Source organism: Schistocerca americana, chromosome 8, assembly GCF_021461395.2.
Source record: "Schistocerca americana isolate TAMUIC-IGC-003095 chromosome 8, iqSchAmer2.1, whole genome shotgun sequence".
Lineage (NCBI taxonomy): Eukaryota > Metazoa > Arthropoda > Insecta > Orthoptera > Acrididae > Schistocerca > Schistocerca americana.
In genome coordinates, this window is record NC_060126.1 from 521056160 (window position 1) to 521077671 (window position 21512).

The following is a 21512-nucleotide window of genomic DNA, read 5'->3' on the forward strand; positions in this document are numbered from 1 at the left end:
ACTGATGGGATCGATGACCTCACTGTTTCCTCCCCTCTCCCGAATGAACCAACCAGCGAATGACAAAGGCCCTGCTCACCTTGTCCAGACGCATGTGACTGTCTACAGCTGTAATTCCTAAGTATCATCTACTTTGGGACCGAGCGAGATGGCGCAGAGGTTAGCTTACTGGACTTGCATTCGGGAGGACGAAGGTTCAAACTCGCATCCAGCCATCCTAATTTAACTTTTCCATTATTTCCTTAAATCGCTTCAGGCATGTGTCGGGGTGGTTCCTTTGAAAGGACACGGCTGATATCCTTCCCAGTCCTTCAGTAATCGAATGGGACCAATGACTCGCTGTTTGGGCCCCTCCCCCAAAGCAACCAACTGATGGGATCGATGACCTCACTGTTTCCTCCCCTCTCCCGAATGAACCAACCAGCGAATGACAAAGGCCCTGCTCACCTTGTCCAGACGCATGTGACTGTCTACAGCTGTAATTCCTAAGTATCATCTACATTGGGACTGAGCGAGATGGCGCAGAGGTTAGCTTACTGGACTTGCATTCGGGAGGACGAAGGTTCAAACTCGCATCCAGCCATCCTAATTTAACTTTTCCATTATTTCCTTAAATCGCTTCAGGCATGTGTCGGGGTGGTTCCTTTGAAAGGACACGGCTGATATCCTTCCCAGTCCTTCAGTAATCGAATGGGACCAATGACTCGCTGTTTGGGCCCCTCCCCCAAAGCAACCAACTGATGGGATCGATGACCTCACTGTTTCCTCCCCTCTCCCGAATGAACCAACCAGCGAATGACAAAGGCCCTGCTCACCTTGTCCAGACGCATGTGACTGTCTACAGCTGTAATTCCTAAGTATCATCTACTTTGGGACTGAGCGAGATGGCGCAGAGGTTAGCTTACTGGACTTGCATTCGGGAGGACGAAGGTTCAAACTCGCATCCAGCCATCCTAATTTAACTTTTCCATTATTTCCTTAAATCGCTTCAGGCATGTGTCGGGGTGGTTCCTTTGAAAGGACACGGCTGATATCCTTCCCAGTCCTTCAGTAATCGAATGGGACCAATGACTCGCTGTTTGGGCCCCTCCCCCAAAGCAACCAACTGATGGGATCGATGACCTCACTGTTTCCTCCCCTCTCCCGAATGAACCAACCAGCGAATGACAAAGGCCCTGCTCACCTTGTCCAGACGCATGTGACTGTCTACAGCTGTAATTCCTAAGTATCATCTACTTTGGGACCGAGCGAGATGGCGCAGAGGTTAGCTTACTGGACTTGCATTCGGGAGGACGAAGGTTCAAACTCGCATCCAGCCATCCTAATTTAACTTTTCCATTATTTCCTTAAATCGCTTCAGGCATGTGTCGGGGTGGTTCCTTTGAAAGGACACGGCTGATATCCTTCCCAGTCCTTCAGTAATCGAATGGGACCAATGACTCGCTGTTTGGGCCCCTCCCCCAAAGCAACCAACTGATGGGATCGATGACCTCACTGTTTCCTCCCCTCTCCCGAATGAACCAACCAGCGAATGACAAAGGCCCTGCTCACCTTGTCCAGACGCATGTGACTGTCTACAGCTGTAATTCCTAAGTATCATCTACATTGGGACTGAGCGAGATGGCGCAGAGGTTAGCTTACTGGACTTGCATTCGGGAGGACGAAGGTTCAAACTCGCATCCAGCCATCCTAATTTAACTTTTCCATTATTTCCTTAAATCGCTTCAGGCATGTGTCGGGGTGGTTCCTTTGAAAGGACACGGCTGATATCCTTCCCAGTCCTTCAGTAATCGAATGGGACCAATGACTCGCTGTTTGGGCCCCTCCCCCAAAGCAACCAACTGATGGGATCGATGACCTCACTGTTTCCTCCCCTCTCCCGAATGAACCAACCAGCGAATGACAAAGGCCCTGCTCACCTTGTCCAGACGCATGTGACTGTCTACAGCTGTAATTCCTAAGTATCATCTACTTTGGGACTGAGCGAGATGGCGCAGAGGTTAGCTTACTGGACTTGCATTCGGGAGGACGAAGGTTCAAACTCGCATCCAGCCATCCTAATTTAACTTTTCCATTATTTCCTTAAATCGCTTCAGGCATGTGTCGGGGTGGTTCCTTTGAAAGGACACGGCTGATATCCTTCCCAGTCCTTCAGTAATCGAATGGGACCAATGACTCGCTGTTTGGGCCCCTCCCCCAAAGCAACCAACTGATGGGATCGGTGACCTCACTGTTTCCTCTCCTCTCCCGAATGAACCAACCAGCGAATGACAAAGGCCCTGCTCACCTTGTCCAGACGCATGTGACTGTCTACAGATGTAATTCCTAAGTGTCATCTACTTTGGGACCGAGCGAGATGGCGCAGAGGTTAGCTTACTGGACTTGCATTCGGGAGGACGAAGGTTCAAACTCGCATCCAGCCATCCTAATTTAACTTTTCCATTATTTCCTTAAATCGCTTCAGGCATGTGTCGGGGTGGTTCCTTTGAAAGGACACGGCTGATATCCTTCCCAGTCCTTCAGTAATCGAATGGGACCAATGACTCGCTGTTTGGGCCCCTCCCCCAAAGCAACCAACTGATGGGATCGGTGACCTCACTGTTTCCTCTCCTCTCCCGAATGAACCAACCAGCGAATGACAAAGGCCCTGCTCACCTTGTCCAGACGCATGTGACTGTCTACAGCTGTAATTCCTAAGTATCATCTACTTTGGGACTGAGCGAGATGGCGCAGAGGTTAGCTTACTGGACTTGCATTCGGGAGGACGAAGGTTCAAACTCGCATCCAGCCATCCTAATTTAACTTTTCCATTATTTCCTTAATTCGCGTCAGGCATGCGCCGGGATGGTTCCTTTGAAAGGACACGGCCGATATCCTCCCCAATTCTTCCGTAATCAAATGGGACCAATGACTCACTGTTTGATACCGAGCGAGGTGGCGCAGTGGTTAGACACTGGACTCGCATTTGGGAGGACGACGGTTCAATACCGCGTCCGGCCATCCTGATTTAGGTTTTCTGTGATTTCCCTAAATCGCTCCAGGTAAATGCCGGGATGGTTCCTTTCAAAGGGCACGGCCGACTTCTTTCCCCGTCCTTCCCTATTCCGATGAGACCGATGACCTCGCTGTCTGGTCTCCTTCCCCAAACAACCCAACCCAACTCACTGTTTGGGCTGCTCCCCCAGACTGACCGACCAGCCAACCGTCTGTTTGTCGGTGGGCAGGTGAAGCCGCTGAAGGACGAGCAGCTGGTGCTGGTGACGACGGTGGAGGGCGCGCTGCCCGAGGACGCGGACGCCGTCGTGGAGGACCTGTGCGGCACCACGGGGTTGAACGTGCGCCTGCTGAGGGCGTACGCCACGGCGGCAGAGGAGGGCAGGGCGCTGGCTGGCGGCAGGGCGGCCAGGGCGGGCTCCGAGAGCGCGCTCACCATGCTGCTGTACGCCCTCGACGACCAGGAGGCGCTCGTCACTGTGCAGCAGTTCCAGACGTAAGTGCACGCGCTGCCCGAGCTATCTGAAACACTCGTTCGTGAAGAGACACACCTAGATACAGGCCGAAGCATTAAAGAGAGGCCACCCAAAATACATCCAGAGCCAATAAATACACTGACTGATAAAAACACTGAAGCCCCATAAGACATTATCGGATTTTAGCGTAACTTCGTACATGTACATACCTCTGACGCATGTGAACGAAGGGCGTTCAACAAGTAGGGCAACACAATTTCTTTTTTTTTTTTTCTGAAAGCAGGTTGGCTTTATAACGAGTGTAATACACCACATCCTTCCCCACTCTTTTAGCTACAAAACCTTATTTTTCAACATAATCTCTCTTCAGTGCAACGGCCTTATGCCACCTTGCTGCCTCAATAACCTCCCCACCATCCACGTACTGCTTCTGGTGGAGTACATCATTCATTGGGCCAAATAGACGGAAGTCAGAAGGTGCGAGATCCGGGCTGTAGGTTGGACGAGGAAGAACATTCCAGTGAAGTTCTGTGAGCTCCTCTCGGGTGAGTAGCCTTGCGTGAAGTCTTGTCACTGAGAAGGAGAAGTTCGCGTTTGATTGTGATCCATCAATCGTCTCAAATGAGAGTGTCCGCACGTTCCTACTGTGCTGGAGCCACAGCTGAGTGCGGCCGGCTGGCACACAGGACAGGTCTGTACGACCTCGTTCCTACGATGACACACGCCTCGCCCAACGACCCACCGTGCTTTTGTTCCCTGGCAGGTCTCCGTAGACCTCCTGCAAACGCCTGCGAATACCTGCGATGTTCTGGTTTTTCACCAAAATAAACTGAATGACAATTGTTTGCTTTAAACAAAATTCCATTTCAGACGTCATTTTGAAGGCTATGTATAGCACCGCCCATATATCGGAGCTGCATCGGAGGTGGGGTGACATACCGTTCTGTTGTCAGAATTGCCTCAATCACTACCACTCTCGATGGTTGCCCACATTATAATGCCAGGAATGACGCTGCTGAGCCTCTCCAAAGCCTTGGAAGGATAGGAACTTTTCCTAGGTCGCCGCCAGATTCGCCAACGGTGATCACACGGATCAGTGCAAAACAGTGCTTCATCACTGAAGCGAGAATGTTCCACGATGTCCCACAGCAAATGCTGCATTCTTTCAATTGAAATTGGCGGAGAAGAAAAATGTGTTGCTTTGCTCATTGACCGCACACCATAAATTATTGGAGTTGCAATTCTCTGTACAAGGTGTAACGGCCATAAGAATGCAGTAATGTTGCTTATCTTCAGTGTCGTTACCTGGCCTGGTAGGGTACATAAGGAGCGTGGTGACCATCACTGTGAAAGACATGGAGATGCTGCGTGCTTGTCTGAGACAGTTTTGTCAGCACCTGACAGAATTTCAAAAGAGCTTCACTATTGGTCTCCATCTGGCCAGCTGGTTGAATCATACAACATCCACAATTGTGACAGCAGCCTGAAGTTGGACTGCATGGGAACACGAGTGCAGATATACTCTCCGTCAAGGTTCCAGTGGACTGCATCGTACCACCTGAAGGGAGGACTGCCATATTGTACACTAAGCACTCTGTTGCTCCTTCACATATCCACCTGTTCGTTCAACATATTGTCATTTCAGAACACACTTTGGATACTAGGGAATTACCGTCCCATCAATAGGTTGCCGTCAACACCACAACACAAACGGCTGCATTTGGTGTGATTCTGTGATGGGAAGCAAGGACTTCTGAAGAATGGCGTTGCATTGTGTTCAGTGACGAGGGACAGTTTTGCAGTGCTTCGGGTAACCATCGTCGGCGAATACGGCAGCGACCCGAGGACAGTTTCCATTCTTCCAAGTTTTTGGAGAGGCATAGCACTTTCATTACTAGCATTATGGTGTAGGGATGCATCAGGTATGACTGCAGCTGGTAGTGGTTGAGGCGATTCTGACAACAGAACGATATGTCACCGACTCACTGTCTCCCCATGTGTTGCCTCTTATGCAGCAGTATCGTGATGGCCGTTCTCAACAGGACTACGCTCATCCACAGATCACACCTGCCTCTATGAACTACCTGTGTGCTTCAATTTTTTGTCAGGTAGTGTACATGGACTTATAAGAGATATTGTGTCGAACTGGTTAAATGTTTCATGAATTTATTACCTCATCAGATTTATATATACTCAAACTTTCGACAACTTCCTCTGTTGTCGTCATCGTGAGTCACCTGCAGGCCTTGTGGTACTTTATTTACTTGCCCGAATTATATTGTTGAGACGTTTCAAAGTCACAGATCTTCCACGTCTGTTGAAAAAATTCCGGAACACTCGTAATTTCACGCCAATGGTGTGTTAGAACGAAATGTTGCTGGCATCCCTGCACACGCCCATGTTTAAAGCGTAACTGCTGGAAGTTTCATTCGTCCATGCCTGTTTGTTATTCTTCAGTATTGAGTAGAACGTTGTGTCGCACAGTTTGCGAATTTCGAAATGGCAGAGTCAGGGAGCAGCAAGGCGTCTGCATTAAATTTTGCGTGAAATTCGAGAAAACCTTTACAGAGACACACCAAATGATGCAGGAAGCCTATGGTGACGAGTGCTTAAACCGTGCTCTGTGTCAAGAATGGTTAACACGATTTAAAAACGGCCAGACGAAAGTTAAAGATGACCATCGTTCAGGACGCCCTTCAACGTCTACCGACGATGTTCATGTCAGGAGCGTCAACGACATTGTGCGTGCCAACCGAAGACTGCAGAAGAATGGAACATTTCAGTTGGATCATGTCATTAAATCCTGACACAGTACTTTGGAATGCACCGAGTTGCTGCCAAGTTCGTCCCACGGAACACGGGTCGAGATCAGAACGACCTTCGTCTCACAATCTGTGGACAGCTTTTGGATCGCGCAAATGAGAACGAGATGTTCCTTAAGAGAATCTTAAGGAACACCTAGAGTCCCAGATAACACAGACTGCGCGGCGCTTACGTCCTCTCCGTGTAGAGGTCGCTGCCGTCGTGTTGTCGTCCTGGAGAGGGGTCGGTCAGCGTGCGACTGGCTGGCGTCTCCTTCACAGCCGTCTATGCTCTCTCGTTCCCGACTGGCGTTCCGCATTCTGCCGCAACACTATCCTCACCCGTGGATCCTGCCTCCTCTGCAGAAAGCGCACGATTTGTCATTAGTCGCCCACTTGGCTGTGAGTGGCGTGTCAGTTGTAGATCTAGGCGTCCTGCGAGGGTGGACAGGGACCAGGCAGGGGTCAGGGTGTTTTAGCAGTCCCCCTAACCAACAAGTGTAGCGCAGTAGGACTCCATTCGCCTGTTTTGGGAAAACCTGGATTTTCTGGTGTCAGGAGGACGCAAACGCAAAAGCGTAGGGGTCTATTAATCGTCATTAGTTCAGATATGATGGCGACTGCAGCAACGAAATCCGGAGACGCCTGTTGCTCGGTAGACAGTCGATGTCAAACCTTGACAAGGTTATAAGGTCCAGAGATATAACACTAGCAACAAAGATCCGTATTGTGAGGGCTATGGTCTTTCCAGTTGTGATGTATGCATGTGAGACCTGGACCATTAGAAACGCTGAACGGAGAAGAATTAACTCCTTCGAATTGTGGTGTTGGAGGAAACTTCTTAGAGTTCCATGGACTGCAAAGAGAACCAACAGATCAATATTGGAGCAAATAAAACCAAATTTCTCCGTGGAAGGTCTAATGTTAAAACAAAAGCTGACCCACTTTGGACACGCAATGCGAAGGCATGCCTCGCTGGAAAAAAACATTAATGCTGGGGAAAAAACATTAATGCTGGGGAAGATTGAAGGAACTAGAAGAAGAGGACGTCAGAGGATGAGATGGATCGATGGCATCACAGAAGCAATGTGTTCCAACCTGGAAGGTCTACGGGAGAAAGTGCAAGACAGGAAAAAGTGGCGTGATTTGGTTCATGGGGTCACGAAGAGTCGGAACCGACTAAACGAATAGAGAGAGAGAGAGTTCACATATATGTCGAATTATGGTAGCCCTTAGGGAAATGGCCTGGAGGCCTCATTCAGCATGTTGAAGAGGCTATTCGGGCAGCCATTGAGGGAACAGGGTGCAACCAACTGCATATTATGGCACATGTTGGAACAAACGATGCCTGTCATCTGGGCTGTGAGGTCATTCTTTGACCACTCCAGTGACTGGCAGAGAAGTTTGAGAAGACCAGCCTTGCATGTGGAGTTTCAGTGAGCCTCACAATCTGCAGTATTGGCCCCAGGCCTGATCGTGGCCCTTTGATTCTATGTCGAGTGGAGGGATCGAACCAGAGACTCTGAAAGTTCTGTGATAAGCTAGGCTGCAATTTCCTGGATTTGCGCCACAGGGTTGAAAACTGTAGGGTCCCCCTAAATGGGTCAGGTGTGCACTACACAACAGAAGCGACTACTCGAATAGCTGATTGTGTGTGGTGTGCACACAAGGATTTTTTAGATTAGGCGACTATCCATCCAGTTCAGATAACGATAGCTGTAAGAAACCCAGAAGTATCAGTGTAAGATCGAAAGAAATGCCTCCCACAGGTGAGAGTATTAAAATCCTAATGGTAAACTGCCGAAGTACTCGCAACAAAGTGCCAGAGTTTGAAGCGCTCATGGAAATCAGTGAAGTTCACGCAATTCTAGGTGCAGAAAGCTGGTTGAAACCTGAAATTGATGGCAGTGAGATTTTTCGGGAAAATTAAAGTCTATAATCGAAAACATAGGCGAATGGGAAATGGAGATGGTTATTTGTTACAGAAGGCAAGAAACTCAAATCCATCAAGGTAGACATTGAAGCTGCATGTGAGATTGTTTGGGCAAGACACAGTATCAAATGATAATTGGGTCTTTCTATCGCCCATCAGCTTCATCTCCTGATGTAACCGAAAATTTTAGAGAAAACCTCAGTTCACTTGTATGTAAGTTCCTCAATCATACTGTAATCATCAGCAGAGACTTTAATCATCCAACAATTAATTGGAAAAATTACAGTTTTCTTAGTGATGGATATGATAAGACATCCTGTGAAACTTTACTAAATGCTTTCTCTGAAAACTGCCTAGGGCAGATAGTTAGGAACCCCATTCGTGATAGAAATATGCTGGATGTAATGGCAACAAATTGACCTGAGACCTCTGTGGGTGGCCACGTCAAAACTGGTGTCAGTGACTATGATGCAGTTTGGCAACAATGATTACTAAAATGCAAAGGACAACTAAAACAAGCAGATAGATATATATGTTCAGTAAACTAGATAAAGAATCGATAGTGTCATATCTCAATGAAGAACTTGAAACTTTCAGTGTGGGGCAGGAGCATGCAGAGGAACTCTGGCTCAAGTTTAAAAGAACAGTCGACCTTGCACTGGATAGATATGTACCCAGTAGAACAGTTCATAATGGGAGGGAACCTCTGTTGTAAACAGTCTTTGCAAAGAAACTTCTAAGTAAACAGAGATTACAGCATAATAGGTGTGAAACAAAGCGTAGGGCTACAGATAAACAGATGCTGAATGAAATGCATTTGGCTGTCAAGAGAGCAATGTATGATGCCTTCGATGACTTCCGTCACAGAAATGGTTAAGTGATCTTTCACAGGAGCAGAAGAAATTCTGGTCATATGTAAAGGCTGTTAGTAGCACCAACGTTAGTGTCCAGTCCCTAGTGAATGAAATAGGAAGTGAAATTGACGGTAGAAAAGCAAAAACTGAAATGCTTAATTCCATTTTCAAATGTTCCATTACAAAGGAACCCCCAGGAGAATTGTCTCAATATAAACTCTATCCTGAGCAAGCCTCTTCATCTTTGAATAACTATTACAACTGGCATCCATTTGCACCTGCTTACTGTATTCATGCCATGGTCTCCTCCTACAATTTTTACTTCCCACATTTCCCTCCATTACCAAACTGAAGATTCCTTTATGCCACAAAGTTACAATATTTTAAACAGCGATGTTCTGTTCATAAGACTTTTACACTACATAACTGAACAATTTTAATTGATTTTCTATTTGACAGTTATTGATCACATTATCTTCCATTTCAGTGTTCATGTAATGACAAGGAACAAGGAATCATATTAACTATTTTGGCACATTCATATCTATTAATTACTATGAGAGCTAAGAAGTTGCCCTCATGAGTCGGTACTCTAACTGCTCGAAGTAATCTTCAGAAAAATGTTGAGAATAATCTCTCTCGGATCCCAGTTTCTGACACATTTTAATTGCATGACTCTCCAGCAGTACAGATGACAATTTGAAATCATCCCCTATGATCAGGGAATTTACCCGCAATGCACTCTAAGTTAGCAAATTGTTACTATCCCCACTGCTAGCCCTTATTATGAACTGACTGTCCATCTGGATACCGAGGAATTTTTTATGTTGGATTGCATTAACAATCAGAACATTAATGAAACCCCTCACAAAAAATTCCTAGTCACTAGATGGATGATCAATTGAGACAGAATGAGGAAATTGATCAGCTGCTCAAGAAACTTAGCTCAGCATTCTTTTCACTGAGAATCATTTCTCACTTTGTTGACAGAGAAATAATGCTATTGTCATATTTTGCATATTTCCATTCTATGACCTCCTAAGGTAAATTCTTCCGTGGAAATGCTGCAAGTGTTAAAAATGTTTTTGAACTTCAAGACTGAGCAGTGAGATTAGTATATGGGGTAACTAAAAGAAGTAGGAATCTGTTCAGATCTCTCCAGGTATTTACATTTACATGTCAATACATATACTCCACGATGATATCTGTAGTCAACAACAGGGAATACTTCTAGACAAATTGTGACATTCACAATCACGACACAAAAGAGATGAGACAACTTCACCAAAGATCTGCAATTCCCACGAAAGTATGCAAAGAAGGAAGTGCACAAATCAGAAGTAAAAGTATACAATAAGCTTCCCATCAACATAAAAAAGGAAATGAAACTGCAGAAGTGCTCGTATTCAAAAGGAAACTAAAAACATTCTTCATTATAGCAAACATTTAATAAAATGAGTGAATTCTTTAGTTTAAGAATAGGGGAAATGACTTAAGGAAAAAATTACACTCTTAAAATAAAAATGTAGTACTTTTATATAGCTTATGAAGATTAAAATGTTGTATTCTAATATAATTTATGAAGATTAAAATGTAAATCTACTTATTTACTTATGTCACAAAGGTAAAATGTGTAATTTTACTTATTCACCATTTTTAAGTCTTCACATAATCTTACATCAGTTCTCGTGTAACAAATGAACATGTAATACTGTATTCTTTGACTTAACTTTTCCTTGTACCCTTAGTACACCCAAAAAACATTTAATTTGCAGAATTAAATAAAAAATCAAATTGAACTGGAAATCTGAGCTAAGTAACCTGACCACTGCTTTTAACAGTTTACCTGGCTAACTCATCTTTTTGCACTCAGGCTACTTTCGTCTTCGGAGATCAAAGTGGAAAACCTGCCACCAGAGGCAGAGAACCAGGAGCCCACTGATGTGACCGGCTATATGGCGGCCATCATTACTTTGGCTGTCCTCATCGCAGTGGCTCTAGGTGGTGCTGTGGCAGGCTACTACTTCTACTTCAGGTGAGAGACAATGCAAGCTTATCATTTTCTGTGGTAGAGGTCATGTACAGGATTGTACAAGGAAACTGAAAAGCTTTTACTGGGGTAAAATACATGAATAATAGAAACAGCAAAAACTAGCTCAGCCTGTTGTGTCGAAGCCAATCAAATGCCTGCAGATAGCAGAAAAAGAGATGGAGTGAGAGCCAACTGGCTATTGAGTGTACTGGTGTTCAGTGATGGTAGACCATACTGCCTCTCTCATTTTTACCACATGTAAAATTGAGTGAAAGCCTGATGTGATGTAGCAACAGAAAGTCATGATTTTCGTCAGACATTCCATAAGTTATCCAGTGAGTGCAGTGGTGACTGCTGCATTATAGGTTTATGAGTAGTGATATGCTTCAGGATATCAATCCAGATGCTCTCAAAGCCACTTATGAACTATGGCTCTGGAGGGGATTCTACTGCTGAACACTTGGAGCACAGCTCTTCACTCATTTAATCATTTGTTCATTCAAACATTGTGTTCTTTCATGTTGTCATGAAAGAGATGTTTCAGGAATACAGAATTAGTCATACATCAGTTAGTAGAAGCTCCCACTGCAGAAAGCTTCTATGAAGTATACCAACAACCAAAGATTAATAGTGATACAACATTCACATAAAACTACTTCTAGATTATTTTATTTATCAGATGTTTCTCTACTTGAAGTTCTCAGGAGCACTTGCTCTGCAATTTAATTTGTGTAGTGTGTGGAATGAGTTAGCTAAAAAAACCACCCACTACAAAAAAGATGCATTTTAAAGTGGAGTGTTATGTGCTCATTTCATAGCAGGATACAATATTAGTCTAGTGTGATACCTCATGTAATGATATCCATTAACAAGGAAAGCAAAGTGTGAAGAAAAAGTAGTGCTCCAGTAATGATTGGGTAGTGCATACAGTAATTGAAACAGCAGGCTGTTCTACAAAAATTTACTGAAAATTAAACTGCACTGGTATGTATCAGTACTGTGTCAAAAACGCAGACTCTCATTCAATCTCTAAAACAGTCAATAACAACAGACATCAACATATTAGTTAACATTATTTATCATGTCTTTCTTGTTCAACTTGAGCTTTCCTCTTCTTATGTGTCAGCCCATGCTGTGTTCACTGTCTGCCATTATCATACAACAGTATAACGAGTGGAGTTCTGCTCTCTCATAACGTTTTGTTTTTCCTGTTAGTATATATCATTTAGCCAAATGTAGCTCTATACTAATTAGAGACAACTCTATTGAATATGCACTTAAAGTCACACTTTATAAATTTTATCCTTACAAAGACACAAGCTGACATTTTCCGTGAAACTGAGTGCTGCATGAAACATGTGATGAATATTATTTGCTTCAACTAACTCCATTTACACAATGCAAAAACTAAACATCTGTCAAAGCACCCACAGAAATACATGTGTTGACTGCTAGGACAAACATTCTGGATTATCATAATATGTAAAGTACAAAAGTGATCTGAATGCCAAAGGCTGTGTGGTGGTAAGAATTCAAACAAATTATTTATTTATAAAAACTGTATCATATTTTTTTTTATAAAAACTGTATCATGAATGGTAGACAGTTTGGGTTCCAGAAGGAAAAATCTACAGTGTCAGCTGCATTTGAACATATTAATATAATCTCTGCAGGCCTAGATCAAGGCGAAATCCCGGTTGGTGTTTTTGTGACTTATCTAAAGCTTTTGATCTTGTCAATCACCACATATTAATAATGAAGCTACACCACTATGGAATTAGAGGAACTGCTCTTGATATCATGAAGTCATTTCTGCAGAACAGAAAACAAGCAGTGGAAGTTTTGTGGCGGCATTCGTAGCGACAAGCAATTCGCTGTAGAAACGGCTTACGAAGTCACCGTCACACTTTTAATAGCGGGCCGACCGGTCCGCTGGAACAGTGAACAGAAAGATGAAAACCCAAACACTCTGATTAAATAAAAGTCGGTACTTATCTTTATTAACGAAGATACAGAAACACAGTAGTGAACTCCGTGTCTACAGAAATCTGTCTAGTTCGAGTCGGAGCGGCTAGGTCAGCGTCGGCTGACGACAAACAACAACTCTGCTGCGATGAACACACAACTGACTAGCAAGTACACAATTCGGTGGCGAGTATACAACTGAGCGGCGAATACAGAACTGTCCTAGCGCTCGCGACTCCAGCGCTTAAGAAACCAGAAGCCAGCGGTGGCGCGCGCAGACTTGCGGCGATTTCCTGTATCGCTGGCGCTGCTTATGCGGACGGCGTCCGGACTTTGATGCTGCCAACCTTTTGGCAGCGGGCTCGGGTGGCATTACTGGCTAGGATATAACAGGAAGTGTCACACAATGAAGGGAAACAGCTATCAAAACTACAAGATATACAACATGGGGTGACACAGGGCAGTATTCTAGGACCCCTCCTTTTCCTTATATACGTAAATGATTTACATTGTAACATAGACAGTGAATTGATACTCTTCGCAGATGACACAACAAGCATAACTGTGCGACCGAGCTTACAGGAAGCCATTAGTAAAAGTAATCAAACAGTTGAAATAATCACCCACTGGCTTGAAGTGAATACGTTAATTCTCAATTATGAGAAAACTAATGCAATCCTATCTCGGAACAACAAAAGAAAAACAAGTGAACTGACAAATTTGCAAGAGGTAGATGCAAGAGTAGTTCAAAGTGCTAAATTTTTAGGCATCACCGTGGACAGTTGTTTTGGATGGAAATATCATATTTCCAATATAAGCAATAAACTTAGCAGAGCCATTTTTGCTCTGAGATAAATTAAGCCACTAATAACTGAAGATGATGTGCGCATGTTCTATTTTTCATACTTCAATTTTATAATGAGCTATGGTATAGAAATCTCGAGCCACTCGACTGAGGCAATTAAAATATTCAAATTACAAAACAGAGCAATTAGAATAATAGGAAACAAAAGAACAAGAGATAGCTGCAAGCCTATTTTCAAAAAATATAAGATTTTAACCTTCTACAGCTTGTACATACATAAAATTCTGCTCCATGCTTGGGATCATAAAGATAAATTCAACAAAAATGAAGATGTACACCACCACCACACTAGAAATACCAAGAAATTAAGAATCCTGCAGCATAACACAACTCAATATGAGAGAAGCAGTGGTTAGATGGCAGTAAAGGTGTACAACTCTCTACCACCACACATCACTAATGACAAATCGAAGGATAAGTTGAAACAGTTAATCAAACAACTGCTATTAGAAACCCCTTTATATTCAATCAGATAATTTCTTTCAAACGAAAATAACTGAAGCAAACAGGCATAGTACACTAAAAAATGTACACAGGTATAGAGCAAAAGAAAAAGTAAAATGTGTTAACTTCTTAACAGCATTGTTTTATCTAAATATTTTGTTTTCTACAGTATTATTGCTGTTAAATTTCTTTATAAATGTAAACAAAATGGGATCCAGAACATGTATGTGCTATATGACTGTATTATACCATATATATAAAATGATGGACACATAGTATAGAATTATTGCAATTAAATGTCCTATAATTTAGGTGCATAGATTATGCATGTCTCATAAAATCCATTCAGTATACAGTATCTAAAATTTTGTAACTATGATGTTCATTTCCGGAAATTTTGTGGCTAAAATTTATTAGTTATCTTAGCAAAACTATAGTTAGAATCAGTAAAAGTAATGTATTTTATTGGAAAACTGACAAAGCAGATACAGGGTGTTTCAAAACTGACCGGTATATTTGAAACGGCAATAAAAACTAAACGAGCAGCGATAGAAATACACCGTTTGTTGCAATATGCTTGGGACAACAGTACATTTTCAGGCGGACAAACTTTCGAAATTACAGTAGTTACAATTTTCAACAACAGATGGCGCTGCAAGTGATGTGAAAGATACAGAAGACAATGCAGTTTGTGGGTGCACCATTCTGTACATCGTCTTTCTGCTGTAAGCGTGTGCTGTTCACAACGTGCAAGTGTGCTGTAGACAACATGGTTTATTCCTTAGAACAGAGGATTTTTCTGGTGTAGGAATTCCACCGCCTAGAACACAGTGTTGTTGCAACAAGACAAAGTTTTCAATGGAGGTTTAATCTAACCAAAGGACCGAAAAGCGATACAATAAAGGATCTGTTTGAAAAATTTCAACGGACTGGGAACGTGACGGATGAACATGCTGGAAAGGTAGGGCGACCGCGTACGGCAACCACAGAGGCCAACGCGCAGCTAGTGCAGCAGGTGATCAAACAGCTGCCTCGGGTTTCCGTTCGCCGTGTTGCAGCTGCGGTCCAAATGACGCCAACGTCTACGTATCGTCTCATGCGCCAGAGTTTACACCTCCATCCATACAAAATTCAAACGCGGCAACCCCTCAGCGCCGCTACCATTGCTGCACGAGAGACATTCGCTAACGATATAGTGCACAGGATTGATGACGGCGATATGCATGTGGGCAGAATTTGGTTTACTGACGAAGCTTATTTTTACCTGGACGGCTTCGTCAATAAACAGAACTGGCGCATATGGGGAACCGAAAAGCCCCATGTTGCAGTCCCATCGTCCCTGCATCCTCAAAAAGTACTGGTCTGGGCCGCCATTTCTTCCAAAGGAATCATTGGCTCATTTTTCAGATCCGAAACGATTACTGCATCACGCTATCTGGACATTCTTCGTGAATTTGTGGCGGTACAAACTGCCTTAGACGACACTGCGAACACCTCGTGGTTTATGCAAGATGGTGCCCGGCCACATCGCACGGCCGACGTCTTTAATTTCCTGAATGAATATTTTGATGATCGTGTGATTGCTTTGGGCTATCCGAAACATACAGGAGGCGGCGTGGATTGGCCTCCCTATTCGCCAGACATGAACCCCTGCGACTTCTTTCCGTGGGGACACTTGAAAGACCAGGTGTACCACCAGAATCCAGAAACAATTGAGCAGCTGAAGCAGTACATCTCATCTGCATGTGAAGCCATTCCGCCAGACACGTTGTCAAAGGTTTCGGGTAATTTCATTCAGAGACTACGCCATATTATTGCTACGCATGGTGGATATGTGGAAAATATCGTACTATAGAGTTTCCCAGACCGCAGCGCCATCTGTTGTTGAAAATTGTAACTACTGTAATTTCGAAAGTTTGTCTGCCTGAAAATGTACTGATGTCCCAAGCATATTGCAACAAACGGTGTATTTCTATCGCTGCTCGTTTAGTTTTTATTGCCGTTTCAAATATACCGGTCATTTTTGAAACACCCTGTATTTACTGGTACTTACTCCATAGATGTACATCATAAGCTGCCAAACAAATAAATAAATAAATTTATTCTTTTGGTAACTACTGTGAATGATGGACATATTCATGTACAGCAGCTAGATCAAATAGATTTTTCATTATTTTTCAAAGAGAAAAACGTTATGTACATGTTGAGTTGCCCAATGTTACTTAAATCCAATCTCTAAATGTGTTGTTAGGCCTGAATTTGTAACAGCATTTCAAGTGCCTAACACAAATTTCTGTTTTCTTTGACTCGTTCGAGGGTAGGCCTACTACAAAAGACAAGCACAAAAATTCTGCTGATCTTGTGTGATGTACAGTGATGTCTCCAGAATAAACTGCTTCTCCCACTGAAAGAGGTGACTGCCAGTATAGTTTTTCTTGTAATAAAAGACTCCTGGTTCGTTTTTGTAATCTGCAGCCATGAATCTAGCTAGTAACAACCTTTGAGGAGTCTATTTTTTTTGTTCTGTAGTGCTGAAGCAACCATTAATAAACAGAACAATAACATACTATTCCGTTGAAATACCACAATAGGAGGACAAGGCACTGCTTTTCTATGACATAATGATTGTACGCTCTCTAATAGACAATTTGGATAAAATGGCGTCTTCTGTTTTGGAGTACATAATGTCTGTATAAGTAAGTCTAATGGATCTGGTTTTTGATGGTCCATTTTTTGTCCCTGCTTTCAGCTACTGCTGGGAAGAATTCACTGAATTTGATAGCCAAACTGTTGTCAAGAAGTTGAATATCATTACCTCTACCAACTTTACTCATTTCATGCTTAATAATGCATTGATTTCCTTTGCTTTAGTCTCAGAATTTTAAATTTCTTAGTCATAGTGTAGGTTTCTGTCATTTTGTTGACATGGCAAATAATTTTGCCATACTGGTGCCCCTTTAATTTTGCACTAAATAAAGCTCTCTCCTCCTGATACAAGATACTTTGATCCCATAAGTTATCCATCATTCCTCACATCTTCCACTATAACTGTTCCTGATCTGATTTAAATGGAAACTGGATTCATAGTGTTGTGAGAATACTATTTACGTGTAATTAACTTTCTCATTCACTGTTTGCCTAGGTAAACAACTCCCCATTGTTCAGTCTGTTAATTCTCTCTGAAAAGTGTAGCTAAGTCAACATTTATGAGTTTTTGAAACCACATCTTTCCCTGCTTAGTTAAATATGATTAGTGGGGATGCTTTATTTCGACCATTTGGCTGTTGTGGTCATTATGGGACTCAAGTCTGATTTATGAAATAAAGTTGGATTTAGAAACAAATTATCAATCTCTGTTGCACTATGTCCTTCTGGTCTTACTACGAATGTTTCTGTGGTGATCAAACCAAACTTGGACATTACAACAACGTCCTGTTTGGTGGGCAAGGATGTGGGCACTGCTGGAGAGCTTCTGCATCTGAATATGTCTGAGGCAAAGTAGCACCCTTCATTTACACTACTGTGAATGGAAATTTGAGGCAAATGAGAAGATATTGTTCCTGTATAATGAAACTGAAGATGGGATAATGTATTTTATCCCAAGACTTCTCCTATTACTCCTCACATAGTCAAATAAAACTAATAAAGGTGCTCAAGAAATCATGAATACCTGAAAAACAAACAGAAGTCAGATTTATTTCCGAAAGACATTAACAGTATGGAACATAGCTCAGCATAACACATCAATTATGTTATGCTTGTGTTCATAAAATGAAGTGTACTGATGTGCAGTTAACAAAGTTGAACTGATGATGGGAAATTGACACTAGTTCTGATTTTTAAATAGATAATGTGATCTGACTAACTATATGTTTGATACTGATAATGGCAAAGATTAGACTGTGACTGTTGCTGCTGTGAATGTACTGTGCAGAGAGTGAAATTCACTATAAAGTTTCTTAGTGCCAGTGGTGCAAAATACTCACAATGCACATGTAGAAATCTCAAATGATGTGTCCTGCATGCCATGTCCTCACATCCTCACACTTCATGCAATTCCCCAAAATACTGTACATGGAGTATGCACCTAAAAGCTGAAAATCACCAACTGAAAAAGGTAGCACTCTCCTCTGCCAGATGCACATCACCCTGTGTACCATATAGCCTCCCTCCACAAGATGGGAAAAAACTGTTCCTCCAGTCCCAACGCATTTCAAGGCATCAAACAGGTGTTCACTGTTACGTTTTGTGATGTCACAGTCAGCATCCCAATCAGTTGCACGTGAAATGAAATGTCGTGCAGCGAGGGCCTCCTGGCGGGTAGACCTGATTGCCTGGTGCAAGTCTTTTGAGGTGACACCACTTCAGCAACTTGCACGTTGATGAGGATGAAATGAGGATGATCAAGACGACACAAGCACCCAGTCCCTGAGTGGAGAAAATCTCCAACCCAGCTGAGAACCGAACCCAGGCCCCCCGGCGTGACAAGTCAGTGCACTGTCCACTCACCTATGGTGACAGACCATTTGCATGTGTGGGAAACAGTGTGACTTGCGTGCCTACATGGCCTCAAAAAAAACAGTGTCAGGTGTCCTGCGGTGCTGCTCCATTTTGGCCTAACCTGATATCAATCTTATAGTAAGGTTCCCAGGAAACAGGACGAGGACCCTTGCAGAAATGGCAGAGTGCACTTTTCCTCGGAGCCTCGGTCAGTTTCACGTCGGTGAAAGCAGTCGTAAAAAGTTCTGCCTCAGACCTCTGCGACAATATGCCTTGGCCGCTCTGGGTTTGATACTTCCTATGGCCAGTGAACCCCCAGTGGTTCGGGCCATGTGCAAAAGCACCAAAGCACCAGCCGGAGTCTCCCTTCACTCTGCCAATGCCTGCTCTCACAACACACCACGTTCTCCACACTGGCCAATAAACCCCCCTTGCCACAGCTTGGCTGTCCAACAATACAAGTGCACAGCCTCACCACCTCTAATATCTTCTTGCACCTAGCTACCATTGAATTCAGTATCACAACCACTGCCAACCCTCATTGACCATATACCCTTCCTAACCTAATGAAAGTATCCTAATTGTATGTGTCTACCTGACTAAATAAATAAAGCAGAAAAAAGACAGTTAGGAAGGTCTAGCCATCTTTCAATATCAATAACTCTAAGTGCCCTTGATCACAACCATCCAAGAATAAATCAAAATTGAAATATCCTAATGATTTCTACTAACTCTCATTAGTACCCCCTCTAATTGATATATGAAGTTTAAAACATTTGGGAGGCTGTACAAAATCAGACCTGCTATCTCATATACTTCCAAGCCTTTTACTGAAGTGATGTAAGGCACTCAAGGAACTCTTCAGTATATCACTCATTGATGTCTATGGCCTCAACCATTCACTGGTTAAGTATACAGTCTGTCCTCCTTTCTTTATAACGTATAGTATATCAACAGTAATCTGATACTAATTTCTATCAGTCTAGGTGCATTTGTTCAATTACTGTGACTTCAAAATGATGTTTTCTTATGTATAGTCCATCTGTAGAAACACCTTTCTTATTTAACGAGCTTCATACACTCCGATGGAAAAGACGAAATGTATTATTATTGCTGCCACTGTGTAATCCAAGCTGCCAGTTTCCCCCCACTGACTGCTGCAGTTGAGTATTGAGCAGCTCTGTCTCGTGTATTGAGCAGCTCTGTTATGAAACACAGTATAGTCGTATAGAATAGTCTACTTGTTGATCATGTGTACACAGACTAAATCTCATTTATGTTCACAGGCCAAGACTGGGAGTTCATAAGCAGGCAGATGATTACACTAAGTTTGAATCTGATGCAGATAAAGACAGTCCTTTAGAATCACAAATGTGAGTACATTGTTTTCATTACTGTTTATTATTTACAGCAAGTGTACTTCTCCGCTACATTCTAAAATTGTGTTGTTTCAAAGAAAACCTCAGTTGTGAATATGAAATTGCAAAAGCATATCAGAATGGTTTGCCACTTTAATACATTACAAATTATAAAAAAAAGGAAGTTTTGTTGATGAAACCTGGAGTTTCTTTTCTCATGGGACTAAGTGTCATTGCATGTAGTTGTCAGTTATGAATATTCAGTTATACATGCTTACAATTATAATATAACTGAAGTGCCCACTACTGGTGAGATCTGGGAGGCAAGGAGGCTGATTTCGTTTCTGAAAATGCAAAATGTCATAACACCTGATATATCTTCTAATTTGTTAGATTTCTAAGGCAATTCTCCATATACAGAATCACATGCACGCTAGTAGTGCTCTCCTGAATCATGATGATGGCAGATTGTACCAAAACTATCATGACTTTTAGCTGCGAGAAGTTTCCTTATTTATTATAAAGTGATTTCTGCTTTCTATTATATTAAATAATTCTTCACTTGTTTGAAATTCCTGTAGGCATGTCACTATCCCCAAGAACAATTGCAGCACAGTTCCTTATAAAATTTATGTCAATAAGAGTATTCAAGTGTAAATTATATCTGTTGTGGACAAAACAGTATTAAATGTTAGCTTATGCAATGTTTTGGGGCCTCTACAGAGCACATCACATTGGAGTATGAGATGCTCTGGTGCCTTCAGTTGGTCATTCAAAAGGGGCCTACTAGTGAAACTTATTTTGTCAATTAATCCTTGTATACTTCTGAAACATTTTTAAGAATTTCAAATTTATATTTCAGAATGTAAGGGATTTTATACACATAACAAAAAAATTTTGCATCACCGCCATTCCCAAAACTCCTGAAGATAGGCGTTGACTGTGGATATTGTATCACAGACATAGTCCCTTTGACTGTTCAGAGATGTCACTAAACCCACCCAAAGATGTAAACCAAGCAAGAGCAGCGCCTATGAGACAGATTGGGGTCTGACAGCCAATCAGTTCCAGTCGTTCCATGCCTAGACGGTCAATAATGTGGTTTGATTGTGTCCACATTGTTGCTTTGTGCCAGGAGTGGTTCTCAACAAGTGAAGTGTCCAGGTGTCTTGGAGTGAAGTGATGTTGTTCGGACATGGAGGAGATACAGAGAGACAGGAACTGTCGATGACATGCCTCGCTCAGGCTACTACTGTGGTGGATAACAGCTATTATCCTAAGGATTATAGC

At 42.7% G+C, this 21512-nt stretch overlaps 1 protein-coding gene across 8 annotated transcripts in view; it reads left to right on the forward strand.

Moving 5' to 3' along the window:
• Positions 1-21512, forward strand: part of LOC124545180 (mucin-5AC-like) — a 349462-nt gene that overhangs the window by 319707 nt on the left and 8243 nt on the right. For all 8 annotated transcript variants that reach the window (XM_047124022.1, XM_047124023.1, XM_047124024.1 and 5 more), the window contains 3 exons: positions 3225-3490; positions 10932-11093; positions 20151-20237. In XM_047124022.1, the coding sequence (XP_046979978.1) occupies positions 3225-3490; positions 10932-11093; positions 20151-20237 (515 nt within the window). The remainder of the gene's footprint in view (positions 1-3224; positions 3491-10931; positions 11094-20150; positions 20238-21512) is intronic.